General features: G+C 41.2%; 1 protein-coding gene across 1 annotated transcript in view; it reads right to left on the minus strand.

The window, feature by feature from the left end:
• TDRD1 (tudor domain containing 1) overlaps positions 1-25,823 on the minus strand; it is an 881,429-nt gene that overhangs the window by 126,450 nt on the left and 729,156 nt on the right. Inside the window, exon 22 of the mRNA XM_053692993.1 lies at positions 25,011-25,178. Coding sequence (XP_053548968.1) covers positions 25,011-25,178 — 168 coding nt within the window. The remainder of the gene's footprint in view (positions 1-25,010; positions 25,179-25,823) is intronic.

Genomic DNA, 25,823 nt, shown 5'->3' on the forward strand with positions numbered 1-25,823 from the left:
GGGACTCCGAGGAATTTGTTTAGGATCTTGAGATCCAAAATTGGTCTGAAGGTTCCCTCTTTTTTGGGAACCACAAACAGATTGGAGTAGAACCCTTGCCCCTGTTCTATTTTCGGAACTGGGCAGATCACTCCCATGGTATATAGGTCTTCTACACAGCGTAAGAACGCCTCTCTTTTTGTCTGGTTTACAGACAATTGAGAAAGATGGAATCCTTGGGGGAGAATCCTTGAAATCTAGAAGATACCCCTGGGTTACGATTTCTAAAGTCCAGGAGTCCTGAACGTCTCTTGCCTGAGCGAAGAGAGAAGTCTGCTCCCTACTAGATCCGGTCACAGATCGGGGGCTACCCCTTCATGCTGTCTTGATGGCAGCAGTGGGCTTCTTGGCCTGTTTACCATTGTTCCAAGTCTGGTTAGGTCTCCAGACTGACTTGGATTGTGCAAAATTCCCCTCTTGCTTTGCGGCAGGGGAAGAGGTAGAGGGACCACCTTTGAAGTTTCGAAAGGAACGAAAATTATTTTGTTTGGTCCTCATTTTATTTGTCTTATCCTGAGGAAGGGCATGGCCTTTCCCTCCAGTGATGTCTGAAATGATCTCTTTCAGTTCAGGCCTGAATAGGGTCTTACCCTTGAAAGGGATGGCTAAAATCTTAGCCTTTGATGACACATCAGCAGACCAGGACTTAAGCCATAACGCTCTACGCGCTAAAATGGCAAAACCTGAATTCTTCGCCGCGAATTTAGCCAGTTGAAAAGCGGCATCTGTAATGAAAGAATTAGCTAGCTTGAGAGCCCTAATTCTATCCAGAATATCATCTAATGGGGTCTCAACCTGAAGAGTCTCTTCCAGAGCCTCGAATGAAAAGGACGCTGCAGTAGTTACGGAAACAATGCACGCTATAGGTTGGAGAAGAAAACCTTGATGAACAAATATTTTCTTCAGGAGACCCTCTACTTTTTTATCCATAGGATCTTTGAAAGCACAACTGTCCTCAATAGGTATAGTTGTACGCTTAGCCAGGGTAGAAATAGCTCCCTCCACCTTAGAGACCGTCTGTCACGAGTCCCGCATGGTGTCTGATATGGGAAACATTTTCTTAAAAGTAGGAGGGGGAGCGAACGGAATACCTGGTCTATCCCACTCCTTAGTAACAATTTCCGAAATCCTCTTAGGGACCGGAAAAACATCAGTGTAGGCAGGAACCTCTAGGAATCTGTCCATTTTACACAATTTCACTGGAACTACAATAGGGTCACAATCATCCAGAGTCGCTAAAACCTCCCTGAGCAATAAGCGGAGGTGTTGTAATTTAAATGCCGTCATATCTGAATCTGTCTGAGGGAACATATTTCCTGAATCAGAAATCTCTCCCTCCGCCAGCAAATCCCTCACTTCAGAACATTGTGAGGGTACATCGGATATGGCTAATAAAGCGTCAGAGGGCCCAGCGTTTGTTCTCACACCAGACCTACTGCCCTTCCCCCTGCAACCCAAGCAGCTTAGATAAAACCTCTGTGAGGGTAGTATTCATAACTGCGGCCATATCTTGCAGGGTGAAAGAACTAGACGCACTAGAAGTACTTGGCGTCGCTTGTGCGGGCGTTAATGGTTGTGACACTTGGGGAGAATTAGATGGCAAAACCCGATTCTCTTCTGACTGAGAATCATCCTGCGACATACTTTTAGTAGCTAAAATATGGTCTTTACAATTTATTGACCTTTCAGTGCATGAGGGACACATTCTAAGTGGAGGTTCCACAATGGCTTCTAAACATATTGAACATTGACTTTCCTCAATGTCAGACATGTTGAACAGGCTAGTAATGACTACAAACAAGCATGAAAACACTTTATTTAGTGAAAAAAATAATCTTAAAAAACGTTACTGTGCCTTTAAGAGAAAAAAAGCATACACGTTCTGCAAAACAGCCTAAACATGCACCAAATTTTGAAAATTTTTGTATGTAGACACAATATAGGTAGTTAAGATTGCACAACAAAACATTTTAACAATTAACCCCTTAATCGGCAAACCGGATCGAAAATAGGCCCAGATCTGGAAAAAAAAAAACTCTCAGCACCTTGCCACAGCCCTGCTGTGGCCCTACCTGCCCTCAGGGATCGAAAATGTAGGGTAAAAGCTTCGATTTGGCCCAAAACATACACCAGGGCCCTCAGGAGTTAGAGCTTGCTGCTTGCTGATCAAACTAACTGCGCTTCTGAGGCGTGAAAATAGGCCCCGCCCATCTCACTCGATGTCTCCACAGCCTTACAGAACCACACCAGAGCGGTTATAACTAGCCATGTGGGTTCTGAGACCCAAAGGTTAAGCCATGTGTGCCCTTATAAAAGCTGCCCAAAACGTTATTGCCCACAAAAACGTTAAAGCAGTCCCCAGTCAAAAAACGTTTGCTCCCAAACATTTGCAATTCAGTGTCAACTATATTTGTAATTGGCCCCATAAGCAAGCTAAGTAATGCCCTTCTTTTAGCTCTAGGATTACAGCTTACCCTTACCCTCCTGGGTATAATGTCAGCCTTTCTAAAATACACAGTCTCTCCAGAAAAATATGACTGAACATACCTCATTGCTGCATAGCATGAAACCGTTCCTCACACTCAAGTTTCCTGTACTCCTCAGCCTCTGTGGGAACAGCAATGGATCTTAGTTACAAATGCTAAGATCATCATCCTCCAAGCAGCAGTCTTCATCCATCTGCTGCCTGAGAGTAAATAGTACACACCGGTGCCATTTAAAATAACAAACTCTTGCTTGAAGAAATTAAAAACTAATATTATATCACCTCTTTCACTTTACCCTTCCTAGTACTTAGAGTAGGCAAAGAGAATGACTGGGGGGTGGAGCTAAGGGAGGAGCTATATAGACAGCTCTGCGGTGGTGCTCTTTGCCACTTCCTGTTAGCAGGAGGACTATATCCCACAAGTAAAGGATGAATCCGTGGACTTGTCTTACCTTTATAGAAGAGAGAGAGAGAGAGAGAATAACTCATTGTGTAAGCCATTTACAAATCTAGACAGAAGACTTGCTTTTACCTCAGAAACTCTGATTACACAGTTTCCAATGCAGCAAAGGATTCTGGGTGAGATATGCAAATGAGGTTCACAATGACTCACTTTTTTTACTTCTGCTTTTTAAGGCAGACTTCCCTTTACGCCATAGCATCGCCGCATTACACAGCTTCTAAGCTTAGCTAGGGGTAGTACAGTGATTCAGACCAATCCCAGGACAGCTGTTTCATGGTTATTGCCACTCATCAGCTGGGAGTAGGTTGAATCACTGCTTGATAAAGTTGTTTTCTGGGGGAAATACAACAGCAATTTAAAGTATGGGGAGGCGAAAAGTGAGTTTAAAATCCTCCACTAAATCCAAAATGTAGAGAAAATAACTCATTGTGTAAAGTGAGTCATTGTGAACCTCATTTGCATCTCTCACCCAGAATCCTTTGCTGCATTGGAAACAGTGTAATCAGAGAGTTTCTGGTGTAAAAGCAAGTCTTCTGACTTGTCTAGATTTGTAAATGGTTTACACAATGAGTTATTTTCTCTACATTTTGGATTTAGTGGAGGATTTTAAACTCACTTTTCGCCTCCTCATATTTTAAATTGCTGTTGTATATATATATATATATATATATATATATATATATATACATACACACACACACAGTATCTCACAAAAGTGAGTACACCCCTCACATTTTTGTAAATATTTTATTATATCTTTTCATGTGACAACACTGAATAAATTACACTTTGCTACAATGTAAAGTAATGAGTGTACAGCCTGTATAGTGTAGGTTTGCTGTCCCCTCAAAATAACTCAACACACAGCCATTAATGTCTAAACCGTTGGCAACAAAAGTGAGTACACCCCTAAGTGGAAATGCCCAAATTAGGCCCAAAGTGTCAATATTTTGTGTGGCCACGATTATTTTCCAGCACTGCCTTAACCCTCTTGGGCATGGAGTTCACCAGAGCTTCACAGGTTGCCACTGGAGTCCTCTTCCACTCCTCCATGGCTACATCACAGAGCTGGTGGATGTTGGAGACCTTGCGCCCTCCTCCACCTTCCATTTGAGGATGCCCCACGGATGCTCAATAGGGTTTAGGTCTGGAGACATGCTTGGCCAGTCCATTACCTTTACCCTCAGCTTCTTTAGCAAGGCAGTGGTCGTCTTGGAGGTGTGTTAGGGGCCGTTATGTTGGAATACTGCCTTGTGGCGCAGTCTCCGAAGGGAGGAGGATCATGCTCTGCTTCAGTATGTCACAGTATATGTTGGCATTCATATTTCCCTCAATGAATTGTAGCTCCCCAGTGCCGGCAGCACTCATGCAGGCCCAGACTATGATACTCCCACCACCATGCTTGACTGTAGGCAAGAAAACATAATTTATGTAAGAACTTACCTGATAAATTCATTTCTTTCATATTAGCAAGAGTCCATGAGCTAGTGACGTATGGGATATACATTCCTACCAGGAGGGGCAAAGTTTCCCAAACCTCAAAATGCCTATAAATACACCCCTCACCACACCCACAATTCAGTTTAACGAATAGCCAAGAAGTGGGGTGATAAAAAAGTGCGAAAGCATATAAAATAAGGAATTGGAATAATTGTGCTTTATACAAAATCATAACCACCACAAAAAAAGGGCGGGCCTCATGGACTCTTGCTAATATGAAAGAAATGAATTTATCAGGTAAGTTCTTACATAAATTATGTTTTCTTTCATGTAATTAGCAAGAGTCCATGAGCTAGTGACGTATGGGATAATGACTACCCAAGATGTGGATCTTTCCACACAAGAGTCACTAGAGAGGGAGGGATAAAATAAAGACAGCCTGCTGAAAATAATCCACACCCAAAATAAAGTTTAACGAAAAACATAAGCAGAAGATTCAAACTGAAACCGCTGCCTGAAGTATTTTTCTACCAAAAACTGCTTCAGAAGAAGAAAATACATCAAAATGGTAGAATTTAGTAAAAGTATGCAAAGAGGACCAAGTTGCTGCTTTGCAGATCTGGTCAACCGAAGCTTCATTCCTAAACGCCCAGGAAGTAGAAACTGACCTAGTAGAATGAGCTGTAATTCTCTGAGGCGGAGTTTTACCCGACTCAACATAGGCAAGATGAATTAAAGATTTCAACCAAGATGCCAAAGAAATGGCAGAAGCTTTCTGGCCTTTTCTAGAACCGGAAAAGATAACAAATAGACTAGAAGTCTTAAGAAAAGATTTCGTAGCTTCAACATAATATTTCAAAGCTCTAACAACATCCAAAGAATGCAACGATTTCTCCTTAGAATTCTTAGGATTAGGACATAATGAAGGAACCACAATTTCTCTACTAATGTTGTTGGAATTCACAACTTTAGGTAAAAATTCAAAAGAAGTTCGCAACACTGCCTTATCCTGATGAAAAATCAGAAAAGGAGACTCACAAGAAAGAGCAGATAATTCAGAAACTCTTCTGGCAGAAGAGATGGCCAAAAGGAACAAAACTTTCCAAGAAAGTAATTTAATGTCCAATGAATGCATAGGTTCAAACGGAGGAGCTTGAAGAGCTCCCAGAACCAAATTCAAACTCCAAGGAGGAGAAATTGACTTAATGACAGGTTTTATACGAACCAAAGCTTGTACAAAACAATGAATATCAGGAAGAATAGCAATCTTTCTGTGAAAAAGAACAGAAAGAGCAGAGATTTGTCCTTTCAAAGAACTTGCGGACAAACCCTTATCTAAACCATCCTGAAGGAACTGTAAAATTCTCGGTATTCTAAAAGAATGCCAGGAAAAATGATGAGAAAGACACCAAGAAATATAAGTCTTCCAGACTCTATAATATATCTCTCGAGATACAGATTTACGAGCCTGTAACATAGTATTAATCACAGAGTCAGAGAAACCTCTTTGACCAAGAATCAAGCGTTCAATCTCCATACCTTTAAATTTAAGGATTTCAGATCCTGATGGAAAAAAGGACCTTGTGACAGAAGGTCTGGTCTTAACGGAAGAGTCCACGGTTAGCAAGAGGCCATCCGGACAAGATCCGCATACCAAAACCTGTGAGGCCATGCCGGAGCTACCAGCAGAACAAACGAGCATTCCTTCAGAATCTTGGAGATTACTCTTGGAAGAAGAACTAGAGGCGGAAAGATATAGGCAGGATGATACTTCCAAGGAAGTGATAATGCATCCACTGCCTCCGCCTGAGGATCCCGGGATCTGGACAGATACCTGGGAAGTTTCTTGTTTAGATGGGACGCCATCAGATCTATTTCTGGAAGTTCCCACATTTGAACAATCTGAAGAAATACCTCTGGGTGAAGAGACCATTCGCCCGGATGCAACGTTTGGCGACTGAGATAATCCGCTTCCCAATTGTCTACACCTGGGATATGAACCGCAGAGATTAGACAGGAGCTGGATTCCGCCCAAACCAAAATTCGAGATACTTCTTTCATAGCCAGAGGACTGTGAGTCCCTCCTTGATGATTGATGTATGCCACAGTTGTGACATTGTCTGTCTGAAAACAAATGAACGATTCTCTCTTCAGAAGAGGCCAAAACTGAAGAGCTCTGAAAATTGCACGGAGTTCCAAAATATTGATCGGTAATCTCACCTCCTGAGATTCCCAAACTCCTTGTGCCGTCAGAGATCCCCACACAGCTCCCCAACCTGTGAGACTTGCATCTGTTGAAATTACAGTCCAGGTCGGAAGCACAAAAGAAGCCCCCTGAATTAAACGATGGTGATCTGTCCACCATGTTAGAGAGTGTCGAACAATCGGTTTTAAAGATATTAATTGAGATATCTTCGTGTAATCCTTGCACCATTGCTTCAGCATACAGAGCTGAAGAGGTCGCATGTGAAAACGAGCAAAGGGGATCGCGTCCGATGCAGCAGTCATAAGACCTAGAATTTCCATGCATAAGGCTACCGAAGGGAATGATTGTGACTGAAGGTTTCGACAAGCTGTAATCAACTTTAGACGTCTCTTGTCTGTTAAAGACAGAGTCATGGACACTGAATCCATCTGGAAACCCAGAAAGGTTACCCTTGTCTGAGGAATCAAAGAACTTTTTGGTAAATTGATCCTCCAACCATGATCTTGAAGAAACAACACAAGTCGATTCGTATGAGATTCTGCTAAATGTAAAGACTGAGCAAGTACCAAGATATCGTCCAAATAAGGAAATACCACAATACCCTGTTCTCTGATTACAGACAGCAGGGCACCGAGAACCTTTGTAAAAATTCTTGGAGCTGTAGCTAGGCCAAACGGCAGAGCCACAAACTGGTAATGCTTGTCCAGAAACGAGAATCTCAGGAACTGATAATGATCTGGATGAATCGGAATATGCAGATATGCATCCTGTAAATCTATTGTGGACATATAATTCCCTTGCTGAACAAAAGGTAAGATAGTCCTTACAGTTACCATCTTGAACGTTGGTATCCTTACATAACGATTCAATATTTTTAGATCCAGAACTGGTCTGAAAGAATTCTCCTTCTTTGGTACAATGAAGAGATTTGAATAAAACCCCATCCCCTGTTCCGGAACTGGAACTGGCATAATTACTCCAGTCAACTCTAGATCTGAAACACATTTCAGAAATGCTTGAGCTTTTACTGGATTTACTGGGACACGGGAAAGAAAAAATCTCTTTGCAGGAGGTCTCAACTTGAAACCAATTCTGTACCCTTCTGAAACAATGCTCTGAATCCAAAGATTGTGAACAGAATTGATCCAAATTTCCTTGAAAAAACGTAACCTGCCCCCTACCAGCTGAGCTGGAATGAGGGCCGCACCTTCATGTGGACTTAGAAGCAGGCTTTGCCTTTCTAGCTGGCTTGGATTTATTCCAGACTGGAGATGGTCTCCAAACTGAAACTGCTCCTGAGGATGAAGGATCAGGCTTTTGTTCTTTGTTGAAACGAAAGGAACGAAAACGATTATTAGCCCTGTTTTTACCCTTAGATTTTTTATCCTGTGGTAAAAAAGTTCCTTTCCCACCAGTAACAGTTGAAATAATGGAATCCAACTGAGAACCAAATAATTTGTTACCCTGGAAAGAAATGGAAAGTAAAGTTGATTTAGAAGCCATATCAGCATTCCAAGTTTTAAGCCATAAAGCTCTTCTAGCTAAAATAGCTAGAGACATAAACCTGACATCAACTCTGATAATATCAAAAATGGCATCACAGATAAAATTATTAGCATGCTGAAGAAGAATAATAATATCATGAGAATCACGATGTGTTACTTGTTGCGCTAAAGTTTCCAACAAAAAGTTGAAGCTGCAGCAACATCAGCCAAAGATATAGCAGGTCTAAGAAGATTACCTGAACACAGATAAGCTTTTCTTAGAAAGGACTCAATTTTCCTATCTAGAGGATCCTTAAACGAAGTACCATCTGACGTAGGAATAGTAGTACGTTTAGCAAGGGTAGAAATAGCCCCATCAACTTTAGGGATCTTGTCCCAAAATTCTAATCTGTCAGACGGCACAGGATATAATTGCTTAAAAAGTTTAGAAGGAGTAAATGAATTACCCAAATTATCCCATTCTTTGGAAATTACTGCAGAAATAGCATTAGGAACAGGAAAAACTTCTGGAATAACCACAGGAGCTTTAAATACCTTATCTAAACGTTTAGAATTAGTATCAAGAGGACCAGAATCCTCTATTTCTAAAGCAATTAGTACTTCTTTAAGTAAAGAACGAATAAATTCCATTTTAAATAAATATGAAGATTTATCAGCATCAACCTCTGAGACAGAATCCTCTGAACCAGAGGAATCATCAGAATCAGAATGATGATGTTCATTTAAAAATTCATCTGTAGGGAGAGAAGTTTTAAAAGATTTTTTACGTTTACTAGAAGGAGAAATAACAGACATAGCCTTCTTTATGGATTCAGAAACAAAATCTCTTATATTATCAGGAACATTCTGCACCTTAGATGTTGAAGGAACTGCAACAGGCAATGGTACTTTACTAAAGGAAATATTATCTGCTTTAACAAGTTTGTCATGACAATCAATACAAACAACAGCTGGAGGAATAGCTACCAAAAGTTTACAGCAGATACACTTAGCTTTGGTAGATTCAGCACTTGACAGCGATTTTCCTGTAGTATCTTCTGACTCAGATGCAACGTGAGACATCTTGCAATATGTAAGAGAAAAAACAACATATATATAAAGCAAAATTGATCAAATTCCTTAAATGACAGTTTCAGGAATGGGAAAAAATGCCAAAGAACAAGCTTCTAGCAACCAGAAGCAATAAAAAATGAGACTTAAATAATGTGGAGACAAAAGCGACGCCCATATTTTTTCGCGCCAAATAAGACGCCCACATTATTTGGCGCCTAAATGCTTTTTGGCGCCAAAAATGACGCCACATCCTGAACGCCGACATTTTTGGCGCAAAATAACGTCAAAAAATGACGCAACTTCCGGCGACACGTATAACGCCGGAAACGGAAATAGAATTTTTGCGCCAAAAAAGTCCGCGCCAAGAATGACGCAATAAAATGAAGCATTTTCAGCCCCCGCGAGCCTAACAGCCCACAGGGAAAAAGTCAAATTTTAAGGTAAGAAAAATGTTAAATTAAAATGCATTATCCCAAATATGAAACTGACTGTCTGAAAATAAGGAAAGTTGAACATTCTGAGTCAAGGCAAATAAATGTTTGAATACATATATTTAGAACTTTATAAACAAAGTGCCCAACCATAGCTAGGAGTGTCACAGAAAATAAGACTTACTTACCCCAGGACACTCATCTACATATAGCAGATAGCCAAACCAGTACTGAAACGAGAATCAGCAGAGGTAATGGTATATATAAGAGTATATCGTCGATCTGAAAAGGGAGGTAAGAGATGAATCTCTACGACCGATAACAGAGAACCTATGAAACAGACCCCTTAGAAGGAGATCACTGCATTCAAATAGGCAATACTCTCCTCACATCCCTCTGACATTCACTGCACGCTGAGAGGAAAACCGGGCTCCAACTTGCTGCGGAGCGCATATCAACGTAGAATCTAGCACAAACTTACTTCACCACCTCCATCGGAGGCAAAGTTTGTAAAACTGAATTGTGGGTGTGGTGAGGGGTGTATTTATAGGCATTTTGAGGTTGGGAAACTTTGCCCCTCCTGGTAGGAATGTATATCCCATACGTCACTAGCTCATGGACTCTTGCTAATTACATGAAAGAAACACTTGTCTTTGTACTCCTCGCCTGGTTGCCACCACACACGCTTGACACTATCTGAACCAAATAACTATCTTGGTCTCATCGGACCACAGGACATGATTCAGTATTCGTCAGCAAACTGTTTGCAGGCTTTCTTGTGCATCATCTTTAGAAGAGGCTTCCTTCTGGGACGACAGACACGCAGACCAATTTGATACAGTGTGTGGCGTATGGTCTGAGCACTGATAGGCTGACCCCCCACCCCTTTAACATCTGCAGCAATGCTGGCAGCACTCATACGTCTATTTCCCAAAGACAACCTCTGGCTATGACACTGAGCATGTGCACTCAACTTCTTTGGTCGACCATGGCAAAGCCTGTTCTGAGTGGAACCTATCCTGTGAAACTGCTGTATGGTCTTGCCCACCATGCTGCAGCTCAGTTTCAGGGTCTTGGCAATCTTCTTATAGCATAGGCCATCTTTATATAGAGCAACAATTCTTTTTTTTAGATCCTCAGAAAGTCCTTTGCCATGAGGTGCCATGTTGAACTTACAGTGACCAGTATGATAGAGTGTGAGAGCGATAACACCAAATTTAACACACCTGCTCCCCATTCACACCTGAGACCTTGTAACAATAACGAATCACATGACACCGGGGAGGGAAAATGGCTAATTGGGTCCAATTTGGACATTTCCACTTAGGGGTGTACTCATTTTTGATGCCAACGGTTTAGACATTAATGGCTGTGTGTTTAGTTATTTTGAGGGAAAAGAAAATTGACACTGTTATACAGGCTGTACACTCACTACTTTACATTGTAGCAAAGTGTCATTTCTTCAGTGTTGTCACATGAAAAGATAAAATAAAATATTTACAAAAATGTGAGGGGTGTACTCACTTTTGTGAGATACTGTATATATATATATATATATATATATATATATCTCAAAGGAGGATGGTAGAAGCACTCCTGGTAAATTGTAAAGGCCCAAAACCAGCCTGTGATGCCCCGAGTGCACTCCAAACGAAATACAAATCAGCAAAGTAAGGGAGTCACTCACAGGGTCTTGTAGTGAAGAACAAAGTCTTTATTGGCGTTTCAGGGTTGCCCCCGTTTTTCAAAATAGGCATACAAAAACAGACAAGTACTTACCTCCTATATACCCATACTAATCATCTAACACCCGTCAGCTGATTACGGCCGTGACCGGAGTCACGTGACAGCGTTGCCGTGGCAACCGGACGCCAACAGCTGGTGTAAAACAAACAAACAAACAAACAAAAAAAACACAGCTGCTACGTATTAACCTGGGCCACGTTAAAGACATAGTGCAGAATCAATTAACATAGGATAGCGGGTGTGTCTTATTAATTAACAACAGGCGTGCTACTTACTAAATACAAAATACAATGCAAGTTCAAGTAGTAATCAGTTGGCTACTAGACAATTAAAGGCACGCAGATTATTTACATAATGTAAGACGAACTAATTAATAAGACACACCCGCTATCCTATATTAATTGATTCTGCACTATGTCTTTAACGTGGCCCAGGTTAATACGTAGCAGCTGTGTTTCTGTTTTTATTACACCAGCTGTTTGCGGTTGGCGTCCGGTTGCCACGGCAACGCTGTCACGTGACTCCGGTCACAGCCATAATCAGCTGACGGGTGTTAGATGATTAGTATGGGTATATAGGGGGTAAGTACTTGTCTGTTTTTGTATGCCTATTTTGAAAACGGGGGCAACCCCGAAACGTCAATAAAGACTTTGTTCTTCACTACAAGACCCTGTGAGTGACTCCCTTACTTTGCTGATATATATATATACACACACACACATATCTTTTTACCCCTGCTCTATTGAATATTATGTAAATTTTACTGGGACCAATCCTGATTTCCATGCAGGGGTTAACATTCATGAATACAAGACTAGAAGGGACTGATTTACAGCTTGTCTCTGCCTTTTAATTTAAATAGTTTCAGTAAAGCTGTGACTAAAACCAAAACTCCTCTGAAAATACAGGGCAACAGTCACTATTTTTTTTTTAATACAAATTATTAGAACATCTAAATATTTGCTTTGCAGTTGGTGCTCTATATCAAAGACCTGAGCCTTACAGCATCAAAAGTTTTATGTAGGAAGGGTTAACTGTTGAACAAAATAACGGCTGCCTGTCTGAGGGATACAGAGGTCACAGAAAATAAATTTTAAACAAAACAGAACTCTCAATGCTCTTGATGAAATCAGCGTTAAAGACCAGACCCCAACCCCCCCCACCCACCTCCTACTTCCGCTACACTTCACTGACATGCTGGGGAGATAAAAGCACAGGGCAATGGAGATAGTGGGCAGAAACAACTTTCAGAAGTGCGGCTATAACTCACACCTCTCCCACTTGCAGGACATTAATCCATTCTGCTCTTCCCTGCATTGATGCAGCATCGCTAAAGGAATGGAAGGGCAGCGACAATAACTAACTGAAATACTAATTAGTGCACTGCTCACCACCTCCTCCTGCACACTATAAGGCAACAGCAATCCAGGGAAGGGACTCAATGAGTTTTAAACAGCACAGGCAGTGATAAAAAGCTTGCGGAACACTTTCTCACCTCAGATCACAGACAGAGCTAGTGTTAAAGCAACTCCCCCACCCCGTTCTGGAGGTTCAAAGTCATAAAAAAGTGCATCAATCAATTTCAGAAGCAGCCAATAATTGCAATGCACAAAAAAACATAATTTATGTAAGAACTTACCTGATAAATTCATTTCTTTCATATTAGCAAGAGTCCATGAGCTAGTGACGTATGGGATATACATTCCTACCAGGAGGGGCAAAGTTTCCCAAACCTTAAAATGCCTATAAATACACCCCTCACCACACCCACAATTCAGTTTAACGAATAGCCAAGAAGTGGGGTGATAAAAAAGTGCGAAAGCATATAAAATAAGGAATTGGAATAATTGTGCTTTATACAAAAAAATCATAACCACCACAAAAAGGGTGGGCCTCATGGACTCTTGCTAATATGAAAGAAATTAATTTATCAGGTAAGTTCTTACATAAATTATGTTTTCTTTCATGTAATTAGCAAGAGTCCATGAGCTAGTGACGTATGGGATAATGATTACCCAAGATGTGGATCTTTCCACACAAGAGTCACTAGAGAGGGAGGGATAAAATAAAGACAGCCAATTCCTGCTGAAAATAATCCACACCCAAAATAAAGTTTAATAAAAAACATAAGCAGAAGATTCAGACTGAAACCGCTGCCTGAAGTACTTTTCTACCAAAAATTGCTTCAGAAGAAGAAAATACATCAAAAAGGTAGAATTGAAAAAGTATGCAAAGAGGACCAAGTTGCTGCTTTGCAAATCTGATCAACCGAAGCTTCATTCCTAAACGCCCAGGAAGTAGAAACTGACCTGGTAGAATGAGCTGTAATCCTCTGAGGCGGAGTTTTACCCGACTCAACATAGGCAAGATGAATTAAAGATTTCAACCAAGATGCCAAAGAAATGGCAGAAGCTTTCTGGCCTTTTCTAGAACCGGAAAAGATAACAAATAGACTAGAAGTCTTTCGGAAAGACTTAGTAGCTTCAACATAATATTTCAAAGCTCTAACAACATGCAAAGAATGCAATGCTTTCTCCTTAGAATTCTTAAGATTAGGACATAATGAAGGAACCACAATTTCTCTACTAATGTTGTTGGAAATCACAACTTTAGGTAAAAATTCAAAAGAAGTTCGCAACACCGCCTTATCCTGATGAAAAATCAGAAAAGGAGACTCACAAGAAAAGAGCAGATAATTCAGAAACTCTTCTGGCAGAAGAGATGGCCAAAAGGAACAAAACTTCCCAAGAAAGTAATTTAATGACCAATGAATGCATAGGTTCAAAGGGAGGAGCTTGAAGAGCTCCCAGAACCAAAATCAAACTCCAAGGAGGAGAAATTGACTTAATGACAGGTTTTATACGAACCAAAGCTTGTACAAAACAATGAATATCAGGAAGAATAGCAATCTTTCTGTGAAAAAAAACAGAAAGAGCAGAGATTTGTCCTTTCAAGGAACTTGCAGACAAACCCTTATCTAAACCATCCTGAAGAAACTGAAAACAATTCTCGGCATTCTAAAAGAATGCCAAGAAAAATGATGAGAAAGACACCAAAAAATATAAGTCTTCCAGACTCTATAATATATCTCTCTAGATACAGATTTATGAGCATGTAACATAGTATTAATCACAGAGTCAGAGAAATCTCTTTGACCAAGAATCAAGCGTTCAATCTCCATACCTATAAATTTAAGGATTTCAGATCCTGATGGAAAAAAGGACCTTGCGACAGAAAGTCTGGTCTAACGGAAGAGTCCATGGTTGGCAAGAGGCCATCCGGACAAGATCCACATACCAAACCTGTGAGGCCATGCCGGAGCTACCAGCAGAACAAACGAGCATTCCTTCAGTATCTTGGAGATTACTCTTGGAAGAAGAACAAGAGGCGGAAAGATATAGGCAGGATGATACTTCCAAGGAAGTGAAAATGCATCCACTGCCTCCGCCTGAGGATCCCGGGATCTGGACAGATATCTGGGAAGTTTCTTGTTTAGATGAGACGCCATCAGATCTATTTCTGGAAGTTCCCACATTTGAACAATCTGAAGAAATACCTCTGGGTGAAGAGACCATTCGCCCGGATGGAACATTTGGCGGCTGAGATAATCCGCTTCCCAATTGTCTACACCTGGGACATGAACCGCAGAGATTAGACAGGAGCTGGATTCCGCCCAAACCAAAAAAATTCGAGATACTTCTTTCATAGCCAGAGGACTGTGAGTCCCTCCTTGATGATTGATGTATGCCACAGTTGTGACATTGTCTGTCTGAAAACAAATGAACGATTCTCTCTACAGAAGAGGCCAAAACTGAAGAGCTCTGAAAATTGCACGGAGTTCCAAAATATTGATCGGTAATCTCACCTCCTGAGATTCCCAAACTCCTTGTGCCGTCAGAGATCCCCACACAGCTCGCCAACCTGTGAGACTTGTATCTGTTGAAATTACAGTCCAGGTCGGAAGCACAAAAAGAAGCCCCCTAAATTAAACGATGGTGATCTGTCCACCACGTTAGAGTGTGTCGAACAATCGGTTTTTAAAGATATAAATTGAGATATCTTTGTGTAATCCTTGCACCATTGATTCAGCATACAGAGCTGAAGAGGTCGCATGTGAAAACGAGCAAAGGGGATCGCGTCCGATGCAGCAGTCATAAGACCTAGAATTTCCATGCATAAGGTTACCGAAGGGAATGATTGTGACTGAAGGTTTCGACAAGCTGAAATCAATTTTAGACGTCTTTTGTCTGTTAAAGACAGAGTCATGGACACTGAATCTATCTGGAAACCCAGAAAGGTTACCCTTGACTGAGGAATCAATTAACTTTTTGGTAAATTGATCCTCCAACCATGATCTTGAAGAAACAACACAAATCGATTCGCATGAGATTCTTCGAATGAGAAGACTGAGCAAATACCAAGATAATCGTCCAAATAAGGAAATACCAAAACCCCGTTCTCTGAATACAGAAAGAAGGGCACCGAGAATCTTTGAAAAAAATTCTTGGAACTGAGGCTAGGCCAAACGGTAGAGCCACAAAACTGGTAATGCTTGTCTAAAAAGAGAATCTCAGACACTAAAAATGATCTGGATGAATCGGAATATGCAGATACACATCCTGTAAATCTATTGTAGACATATAATGCCCTTGCTAAACAAAAGGCAGAATAGTCCTACAGTAACCATCTTGAATGTTGGTATCCTTACATAACGATTCAATATTGATAGATCCGGAACTGGTCTGAAGGAATTGACCTTCTTTGGTACAATGAAGAGATAAAATAAAAACCCTAGTCCCTGTTCCAGAACTGGAACTGGCATAATTACTCCAGCCAACTCTAGATCTGAAACACATTTCAGAAATGCTGAGCCTTGCTGTGTTAACTGGGACACGGGAAAGAAAAAAATCTCTTAGCAGGAGGCCTTAACTTGAAGCCAATTCTGTACCTTTCTGAAACAATGTTCTGAAACCAGAGATTGAGAACGGAATTGATCCAAATTCCTTTGAAGAAAACGTAATCTGCCCCATACCAGCTGAACTGGAAAAAAGGGCTGCACCTTCATGGGTACTTAGGAACTGACTATAGGTTTCTATAAGGCTTGGATATATTCCAAACTGGAAAAAGTTTCCAAACTGATACCGCTCCTGAGGATGAAGGATCAGGCTTTTGTTCCTTATTATGAAAAAAAGAACGAAAAAATGATTATTACCCTGGACAGAAAGGGAAAACAAAGTTGACTTAGAAGACATATCAGCATTCCAAGTTTAATCCATAAAGCTTTTCTAGCTAAAATAGCTAGAGACATATACCTGACATCAACACTAATGATATCAAAAGATGGTATCACCAATAAAATTATTAGCATGTTATAGAATAATAATAATGCTATAAAATTATGATCTGTTACTTGTTGTGCTAAAACTTCTAACCAAAAAGTTGAAGCTGCAGCAACATCCGGTAAAAATATAGCAGGTCTAAGAAGATTACCTGAACATAAGTAAACTTTTCTTAGAAAGGATTCAATTTTCTTATCTAAAGGATCCTTAAATTTAGTACTATCTGCCGTAGAAATAGTAGTACATTTTAGCAGGAATAGAGACAGCCCCAAACCTTAGGGATTTTGTCCCAAAAAACTCTAATCTGTCAGATGGCACAGGATATAATTGCTTAAACGTTTAGAAGGAGTAAAAGAATTACCCAAATTATTCCATTCCCTGGAAATTACTTCAGAAAAAACATCAGGGAGATTAAACACTTCTGGAATAACTACGGGAGATTTAAAAACCCTATTTAAACGTTTGGATTCAGTATCAAGAGGACCAGAATCCTCTATATCTAAAGCAATTAATACTTCTTTAAAATAAAGAACGAATAAATTCCATCTTGAACAAATACAAAGATTTATCAGCATCAACCTCTGAGACAGAAACCTCTGAACCAGAAGAACCATTATCAGTATCAGAATGATGATGTTCATTTAAAAATTCATCTGAAAAAAAGAGAAGTTTTAAAGGACTTTTATGTAAACTAGAAGGAGAAATAACAGACATAGCCTTCTAAATGGATTTAAAAAATAAAATCTCTTATGTTTATCAGGAACACTCTGAAATTTAGATGTTGACGGAACAGCAACAGGTAATATAACAGTACTAAAGGAAATTTTATCTGCATTAATAAGTTTGTCATGACATGCAATACAAACAACAGCTGGAGAAACAGATACCAAAAATTTATAGCAGATACACTTAGCTTGGTAGCTCCAGCCCCGGCAGTGATATTCCTAAAGTATCTTCTGACTCAGTTGCAACGTGGAACATCTTGCAATATGTAATAGAAAAAACAACATATAAAGCAAAATTGAACAAAATCCTTAAATGACAGTTTCAGGAATGGGAAAAAAAATGCCAGTGAACAAGCTTCTAGCAACCAGAAGCAATAAATAATGAGACTTAAATAATGTGGAGACAAAAGCGACGCCCATATTTTTTTAGCGCCAAACAAGACGCCCACATTATTTGGCGCCTAAATGCTTTTGGCGCCAAAAATGACGCCACATCCGGAACGCCGACATTTTTGGCGCAAAATAACGTCAAAAAAATGACGCAACTTTCGGCGACACGTATGACGCCGGAAACGGAAAATAATTTTTGCGCCAAAAAAATCCGCGCCAAGAATGACGCAATAAAATGAAGCATTTTCAGCCCCCGCGAGCCTAACAGCCCACAGGGAAAAAAAGAGTCAAATTTTTGAAAGGTAAGAAAAAATGATTAATTCAAATGCATTATACCAAATATGAAACTGATTGTCTGAAAAATAAGGAAAGTTGAACATTCTGAGTCAAGGCAAATAAATGTTTGAATACATATATTTAGAACTTTATAAACAAAGTGCCCAACCATAGCTTAGAGTGTCACAGAAAAACAGAATTTATGTTTACCTGATAAATTACTTTCTCCAACGGTGTGTCCGGTCCACGGCGTCATCCTTACTTGTGGGATATTCTCTTCCCCAACAGGAAATGGCAAAGAGCCCAGCAAAGCTGGTCACATGATCCCTCCTAGGCTCCGCCTACCCCAGTCATTCGACCGACGTTAAGGAGGAATATTTGCATAGGAGAAACCATATGGTACCGTGGTGACTGTAGTTAAAGAAAATAAATTATCAGACCTGATTAAAAAAACCAGGGCGGGCCGTGGACCGGACACACCGTTGGAGAAAGTAATTTATCAGGTAAACATAAATTCTGTTTTCTCCAACATAGGTGTGTCCGGTCCACGGCGTCATCCTTACTTGTGGGAACCAATACCAAAGCTTTAGGACACGGATGAAGGGAGGGAGCAAATCAGGTCACCTAAATGGAAGGCACCACGGCTTGCAAAACCTTTCTCCCAAAAATAGCCTCAGAAGAAGCAAAAGTATCAAACTTGTAAAATTTGGTAAAAGTGTGCAGTGAAGACCAAGTCGCTGCCCTACATATCTGATCAACAGAAGCCTTGTTCTTGAAGGCCCATGTGGAAGCCACAGCCCTAGTGGAATGAACTGTGATTCTTTCGGGAGGCTGCCGTCCGGCAGTCTCGTAAGCCAATCTGATGATGCTTTTAATCCAAAAAGAGAGAGAGGTAGAAGTTGCTTTTTGACCTCTCCTTTTACCGGAATAAACAACAAACAAGGAAGATGTTTGTCTAAAATCCTTTGTAGCATCTAAATAGAATTTTAGAGCGCGAACAACATCCAAATTGTGCAACAAACGTTCCTTCTTTGAAACTGGTTTCGGACATAGAGAAGGTACGATAATCTCCTGGTTAATGTTTTTGTTAGAAACAACTTTTGGAAGAAAACCAGGTTTAGTACGTAAAACCACCTTATCTGCATGGAACACCAGATAAGGAGGAGAACACTGCAGAGCAGATAATTCTGAAACTCTTCTAGCAGAAGAAATTGCAACTAAAAACAAAACTTTCCAAGATAATAATTTAATATCAACGGAATGCAAGGGTTCAAACGGAACCCCCTGAAGAACTGAAAGAACTAAATTGAGACTCCAAGGAGGAGTCAAAGGTTTGTAAACAGGCTTAATTCTAACCAGAGCCTGAACAAAGGCTTGAACATCTGGCACAGCGGCCAGCTTTTTGTGAAGTAACACAGACAAGGCAGAAATCTGTCCCTTCAGGGAACTTGCAGATAATCCTTTTTCCAATCCTTCTTGAAGGAAGGATAGAATCCTAGGAATCCTAACCTTGTCCCAAGGGAATCCTTTAGATTCACACCAACAGATATATTTTTTCCAAATTTTGTGGTAAATCTTTCTAGTTACAGGCTTTCTGGCCTGAACAAGAGTATCGATAACAGAATCTGAGAATCCTCGCTTCGATAAGATCAAGCGTTCAATCTCCAAGCAGTCAGCTGGAGTGAAACCAGATTCGGATGTTCGAACGGACCCTGAACAAGAAGGTCTCGTCTCAAAGGTAGCTTCCAAGGAGGAGCCGATGACATATTCACCAGATCTGCGTACCAAGTCCTGCGTGGCCACGCAGGAGCTATCAAGATCACCGACGCCCTCTCCTGATTGATCCTGGCTACCAGCCTGGGGATGAGAGGAAACGGCGGGAACACATAAGCTAGTTTGAAGGTCCAAGGTGCTACTAGTGCATCCACTAGAGCCGCCTTGGGATCCCTGGATCTGGACCCGTAGCAAGGAACTTTGGAGTTCTGACGAGAGGCCATCAGATCCATGTCTGGAATGCCCCACAGCTGAGTGACTTGGGCAAAGATTTCCGGATGGAGTTCCCACTCCCCCGGATGCAATGTCTGACGACTCAGAAAATCCGCTTCCCAATTTTCCACTCCTGGGATGTGGATAGCAGACAGGTGGCAGGAGTGAGACTCCGCCCATAGAATGATTTTGGTCACTTCTTCCATCGCCAGGGAACTCCTTGTTCCCCCCTGATGGTTGATGTACGCAACAGTTGTCATGTTGTCTGATTGAAACCGTATGAACTTGGCCCTCGCTAGCTGAGGCCAAGCCTTGAGAGCATTGAATATCGCTCTCAGTTCCAGAATATTTATCGGTAGAAGAGATTCTTCCCGAGACCAAAGACCCTGAGCTTTCAGGGATCCCCAGACCGCGCCCCAGCCCATCAGACTGGCGTCGGTCGTGACAATGACCCACTCTGGTCTGCGGAATGTCATCCCTCGTGACAGGTTGTCCAGGGACAGCCACCAACGGAGTGAGTCTCTGGTCCTCTGATTTACTTGTATCTTCGGAGACAAGTCTGTATAGTCCCCATTCCACTGACTGAGCATGCACAGTTGTAATGGTCTTAGATGAATGCGTGCAAAAGGAACTATGTCCATTGCCGCTACCATCAACCCGATCACTTCCATGCACTGAGCTATGGAAGGAAGAGGAACGGAATGGAGTATCCGACAAGAGTCTAGAAGTTTTGTTTTTCTGGCCTCTGTCAGAAAAATCCTCATTTCTAAGGAGTCTATTATTGTTCCCAAGAAGGGAACCCTTGTTGACGGAGATAGAGAACTCTTTTCCACGTTCACTTTCCATCCGTGAGATCTGAGAAAGGCCAGGACAATGTCCGTGTGAGCCTTTGCTTGAGGAAGGGACGACGCTTGAATCCAAGTAAGGTACTACAGCAATGCCCCTTCGTCTTAGCACAGCTAGAAGGGACCCTAGTACCTTTGTGAAAATCCTTGGAGCAGTGGCTAATCCGAAAGGAAGCACTACGAACTGGTAATGTTTGTCCAGGAATGCGAACCTCAGGAACCGATGATGTTCCTTGTGGATAGGAATATGTAGATACGCATCCTTTAAATCCACCGTGGTCATGAATTGACCTTCCTGGATGGAAGGAAGAATAGTTCGAATGGTTTCCATCTTGAACGATGGAACCTTGAGAAACTAGTTTAAGATCTTGAGATCTAAGATTGGTCTGAACGTTCCCTCTTTTTTGGGAACTATAAACAGATTGGAGTAGAACCCCATCCCTTGTTCTCTTAATGGAACGGGATGAATCACTCCCATTTTTAACAGGTCTTCTACACAATGTAAGAATGCCTGTCTTTTTATGTGGTCTGAAGACAACTGAGACCTGTGGAACCTCCCCCTTGGGGGAAGTCCCTTGAATTCCAGAAGATAACCTTGGGAGACTATTTCTAGCGCCCAAGGATCCAGAACATCTCTTGCCCAAGCCTGAGCGAAGAGAGAGAGTCTGCCCCCCACCAGATCCGGTCCCGGATCGGGGGCCAACATTTCATGCTGTCTTGGTAGCAGTGGCAGGTTTCTTGGCCTGCTTTCCCTTGTTCCAGCCTTGCATTGGTCTCCAAGCTGGCTTGGCTTGAGAAGTATTACCCTCTTGCTTAGAGGACGTAGCACTTTGGGCTGGTCCGTTTCTACGAAAGGGACGAAAATTAGGTTTATTTTTTGCCTTGAAAGGCCGATCCTGAGGAAGGGCGTGGCCCTTACCCCCAGTGATATCCGAGATAATCTCTTTCAAGTCAGGGCCAAACAGCGTTTTCCCCTTGAAAGGAATGTTAAGTAGTTTGTTCTTGGAAGACGCATCAGCCGACCAAGATTTCAACCAAAGCGCTCTGCGCGCCACAATAGCAAACCCAGAATTCTTAGCCGCTAACCTAGCCAATTGCAAAGTGGCGTCTAGGGTGAAAGAATTAGCCAATTTGAGAGCATTGATTCTGTCCATAATCTCCTCATAAGGAGGAGAATCACTGTCGACCGCCTTTATCAGCTCATCGAACCAGAAACATGCGGCTGTAGCGACAGGGACAATGCATGAAATTGGTTGTAGAAGGTAACCCTGCTGAACAAACATCTTTTTAAGCAAACCTTCTAATTTTTTATCCATAGGATCTTTGAAAGCACAACTATCCTCTATGGGTATAGTGGTGCGTTTGTTTAAAGTGGAAACCGCTCCCTCGACCTTGGGGACTGTCTGCCATAAGTCCTTTCTGGGGTCGACCATAGGAAACAATTTTTTAAATATGGGGGGAGGGACGAAAGGAATACCGGGCCTTTCCCATTCTTTATTAACAATGTCCGCCACCCGCTTGGGTATAGGAAAAGCTTCTGGGAGCCCCGGCACCTCTAGGAACTTGTCCATTTTACATAGTTTCTCACAATCATCCAGAGTGGATAATACCTCCTTAAGCAGAATGCGGAGATGTTCCAACTTAAATTTAAATGCAATCACATCAGGTTCAGCTTGTTGAGAAATGTTCCCTGAATCAGTAATTTCTCCCTCAGACAAAACCTCCCTGGCCCCATCAGACTGAGTTAGGGGCCCTTCAGAAATATTAATATCAGCGTCGTCATGCTCTTCAGTATCTAAAACAGAGCAGTCGCGCTTACGCTGATAAGTGTTCATTTTGGCTAAAATGTTTTTGACAGAATTATCCATTACAGCCGTTAATTGTTGCATAGTAAGGAGTATTGGCGCGCTAGATGTACTAGGGGCCTCCTGAGTGGGCAAGACTCGTGTAGACGAAGGAGGGAATGATGCAGTACCATGCTTACTCCCCTCACTTGAGGAATCATCTTGGGCATCATTGTCATTGTCACATAAATCACATTTATTTAAATGAATAGGAATTCTGGCTTCCCCACATTCAGAACACAGTCTATCTGGTAGTTCAGACATGTTAAACAGGCATAAACTTGATAACAAGTACAAAAAACGTTTTAAAATAAAACCGTTACTGTCACTTTAAATTTTAAACTGAACACACTTTATTACTGCAAATGCGAAAAAACATGAAGGAATTGTTCAAAATTCACCAAATTTTCACCACAGTGTCTTAAAGCCTTAAAAGTATTGCACACCAAATTTGGAAGCTTTAACCCTTAAAATAACGGAACCGGAGCCGTTTTGAACTTCAACCCCTTTACAGTCCCTGGTATCTGCTTCGCTGAGACCCAACCAAGCCCCAAGGGGAATACGATACCAAATGACGCCTTCAGAAAGTCTTTTCTAAGTATCAGAGCTCCTCTCACATGCGACTGCATGCCATGCCTCTCAAAAACAAGTGCGCAACACCGGCGCGAAAATGAGGCTCTGCCTATGCTTTGGGAAAGCCCCTAAAGAATAAGGTGTCTAAAACAGTGCCTGCCGATATTATTATATCAAAATACCCAGATAAAATGATTCCTCAAGGCTAAATATGTGTTAATAATCAATCGATTTAGCCCAAAAAAAGTCTACAGTCTTAATAAGCCCTTTTGAAGCCCTTATTTACAATCGTAATAAACATGGCTTACCGGATCCCAGAGGGAAAATGACAGCTTCCAGCATTACATCGTCTTGTTAGAATGTGTCATACCTCAAGCAGCAAGAGACTGCTCACTGTTCCCCCAACTGAAGTTAATTGCTCTCAACAGTCCTGTCTGGAACAGCCATGGATTTTAGTGACGGTTGCTAAAATCATTTTCCTCATACAAACAGAAATCTTCATCTCTTTTCTGTTTCTGAGTAAATAGTACATACCAGCACTATTTCAAAATAACAAACTCTTGATTGAATAATAAAAACTACAGTTAAACACTAAAAAACTCTAAGCCATCTCCGTGGAGATGTTGCCTGTACAACGGCAAAGAGAATGACTGGGGTAGGCGGAGCCTAGGAGGGATCATGTGACCAGCTTTGCTGGGCTCTTTGCCATTTCCTGTTGGGGAAGAGAATATCCCACAAGTAAGGATGACGCCGTGGACCGGACACACCTATGTTGGAGAAATAAGATTTACTTACCCCAGGACACTCATCTACATGTTTGTAGAAAGCCAAACCAGTACTGAAACGAGAATCAGCAGAGGTAATGGTATATATAAGAGTATATCGTCGATCTGAAAAGGGAGGTAAGAGATGAATCTCTACGACCGATAACAGAGAACCTATGAAATAGACCCCGTAGAACGAGATCACTGCATTCAAATAGGCAATACTCTCCTCACATCCCTCTGACATTCACTGCACGCTGAGAGGAAAACCGGGCTCCAACTTGCTGCGGAGCGCATATCAACGTAGAATCTAGCACAAACTTACTTCACCACCTCCATCGGAGGCAAAGTTTGTAAAACTGAATTGTGGGTGTGGTGAGGGGTGTATTTATAGGCATTTTAAGGTTTGGGAAACTTTGCCCCTCCTGGTAGGAATGTATATCCCATACGTCACTAGCTCATGGACTCTTGCTAATTACATGAAAGAAAAATGTTTGTAGTATGTGTCAGTTGTCGCTAAGTATTTGAAATCGCTGCTCATGAGAATGTTGAGAAAAATTCTCTGCACAATGCACCTGCCCATTCTTTGTGCCGGCATGCTGCAGTTTCTGAGATAAGATTGCAGATCGCACTATGTACTGCCTTGGGGGGAGGGGGGTAGAAGTTATTTAAGCCTTCGGCTGGGGTGTCTTTGCCTCCTTCTGGTGTCCAGGTTCAGTATTTCCCACAAGTAAGGAATGCAGCTGTGGACTCTTTCCATATTAAGATGGAAAAATGTTCAGATTTTACTAAGAATAGTATAAATGCTTCCTGTGTAAATAAATTATTAAATGTGTATATTTCAAAATCCACAAATTATTTTTAAATGTAGAGAGGAAAATTAAAACATTACCCTCTTACCTGAAAGTCCACACCTTATAATTGGTACAGGAGGCTGCAGAAAACTTGCCTTTATTGGAATAAGACTGGAAACAGGAAGACTTTCAACATTTCCATAATCAGCATATGCAACTTGGACTACAGATTCAGAAATGTCCAGTATCACAGCTCTGTACCACTGACCATCCTCTAAAAAAATATAAAGCAGATGTTATTTCCAAGAACACAAACTAAATTAATAGCCTATTTTGTCACAAGAGTCAAAATAACATGAAATCAAATTTACACAAAGGAACAAAAAAAAAGCTAATTGACTACCATGGATTTTAACATATAAAATGGGAAAATGTGAGGTCAAATTTCCCTACATCTGATTAGCTGAAAGTATGAAAAAAGCACCCTTGGCTAGTAATATGTAATAACGGCAGGTACTACTGCAATTTGAATTGAATTGGTAGTGAGACGTCTTTCTGATGCTGCTCTTTAATGTTTAGCACTGTACCCGTAATTATCATGTACTTGTTACAACACAGTTGTTGACACATGTAGCTAAGCTGATATCTGTAGAGAGAGGAGACAGGCACTGCTTCCAAATTGCTACATAGTGTGACAACTTTCTTGAGAAATTCCTCAAAATACCAACAAGCAGAAAAAGGTTTTTAAAATGACAGGAAACCCCAAAATTTTATTTCATGATTTGGATAGAACACACAATTGTCAACAACTTTCCAATTTATTTCTATTATAAAGTTTGCTTCATTCTCTTGTTATTCTTTACTGAAGGAACAGTATTGCACTACTGGCAGCTAGATGAACACATCTAGTTAGCCAATC

Source organism: Bombina bombina, chromosome 9 (assembly GCF_027579735.1).
Source record: "Bombina bombina isolate aBomBom1 chromosome 9, aBomBom1.pri, whole genome shotgun sequence".
NCBI classification, from domain to species: Eukaryota; Metazoa; Chordata; class Amphibia; order Anura; family Bombinatoridae; genus Bombina; species Bombina bombina.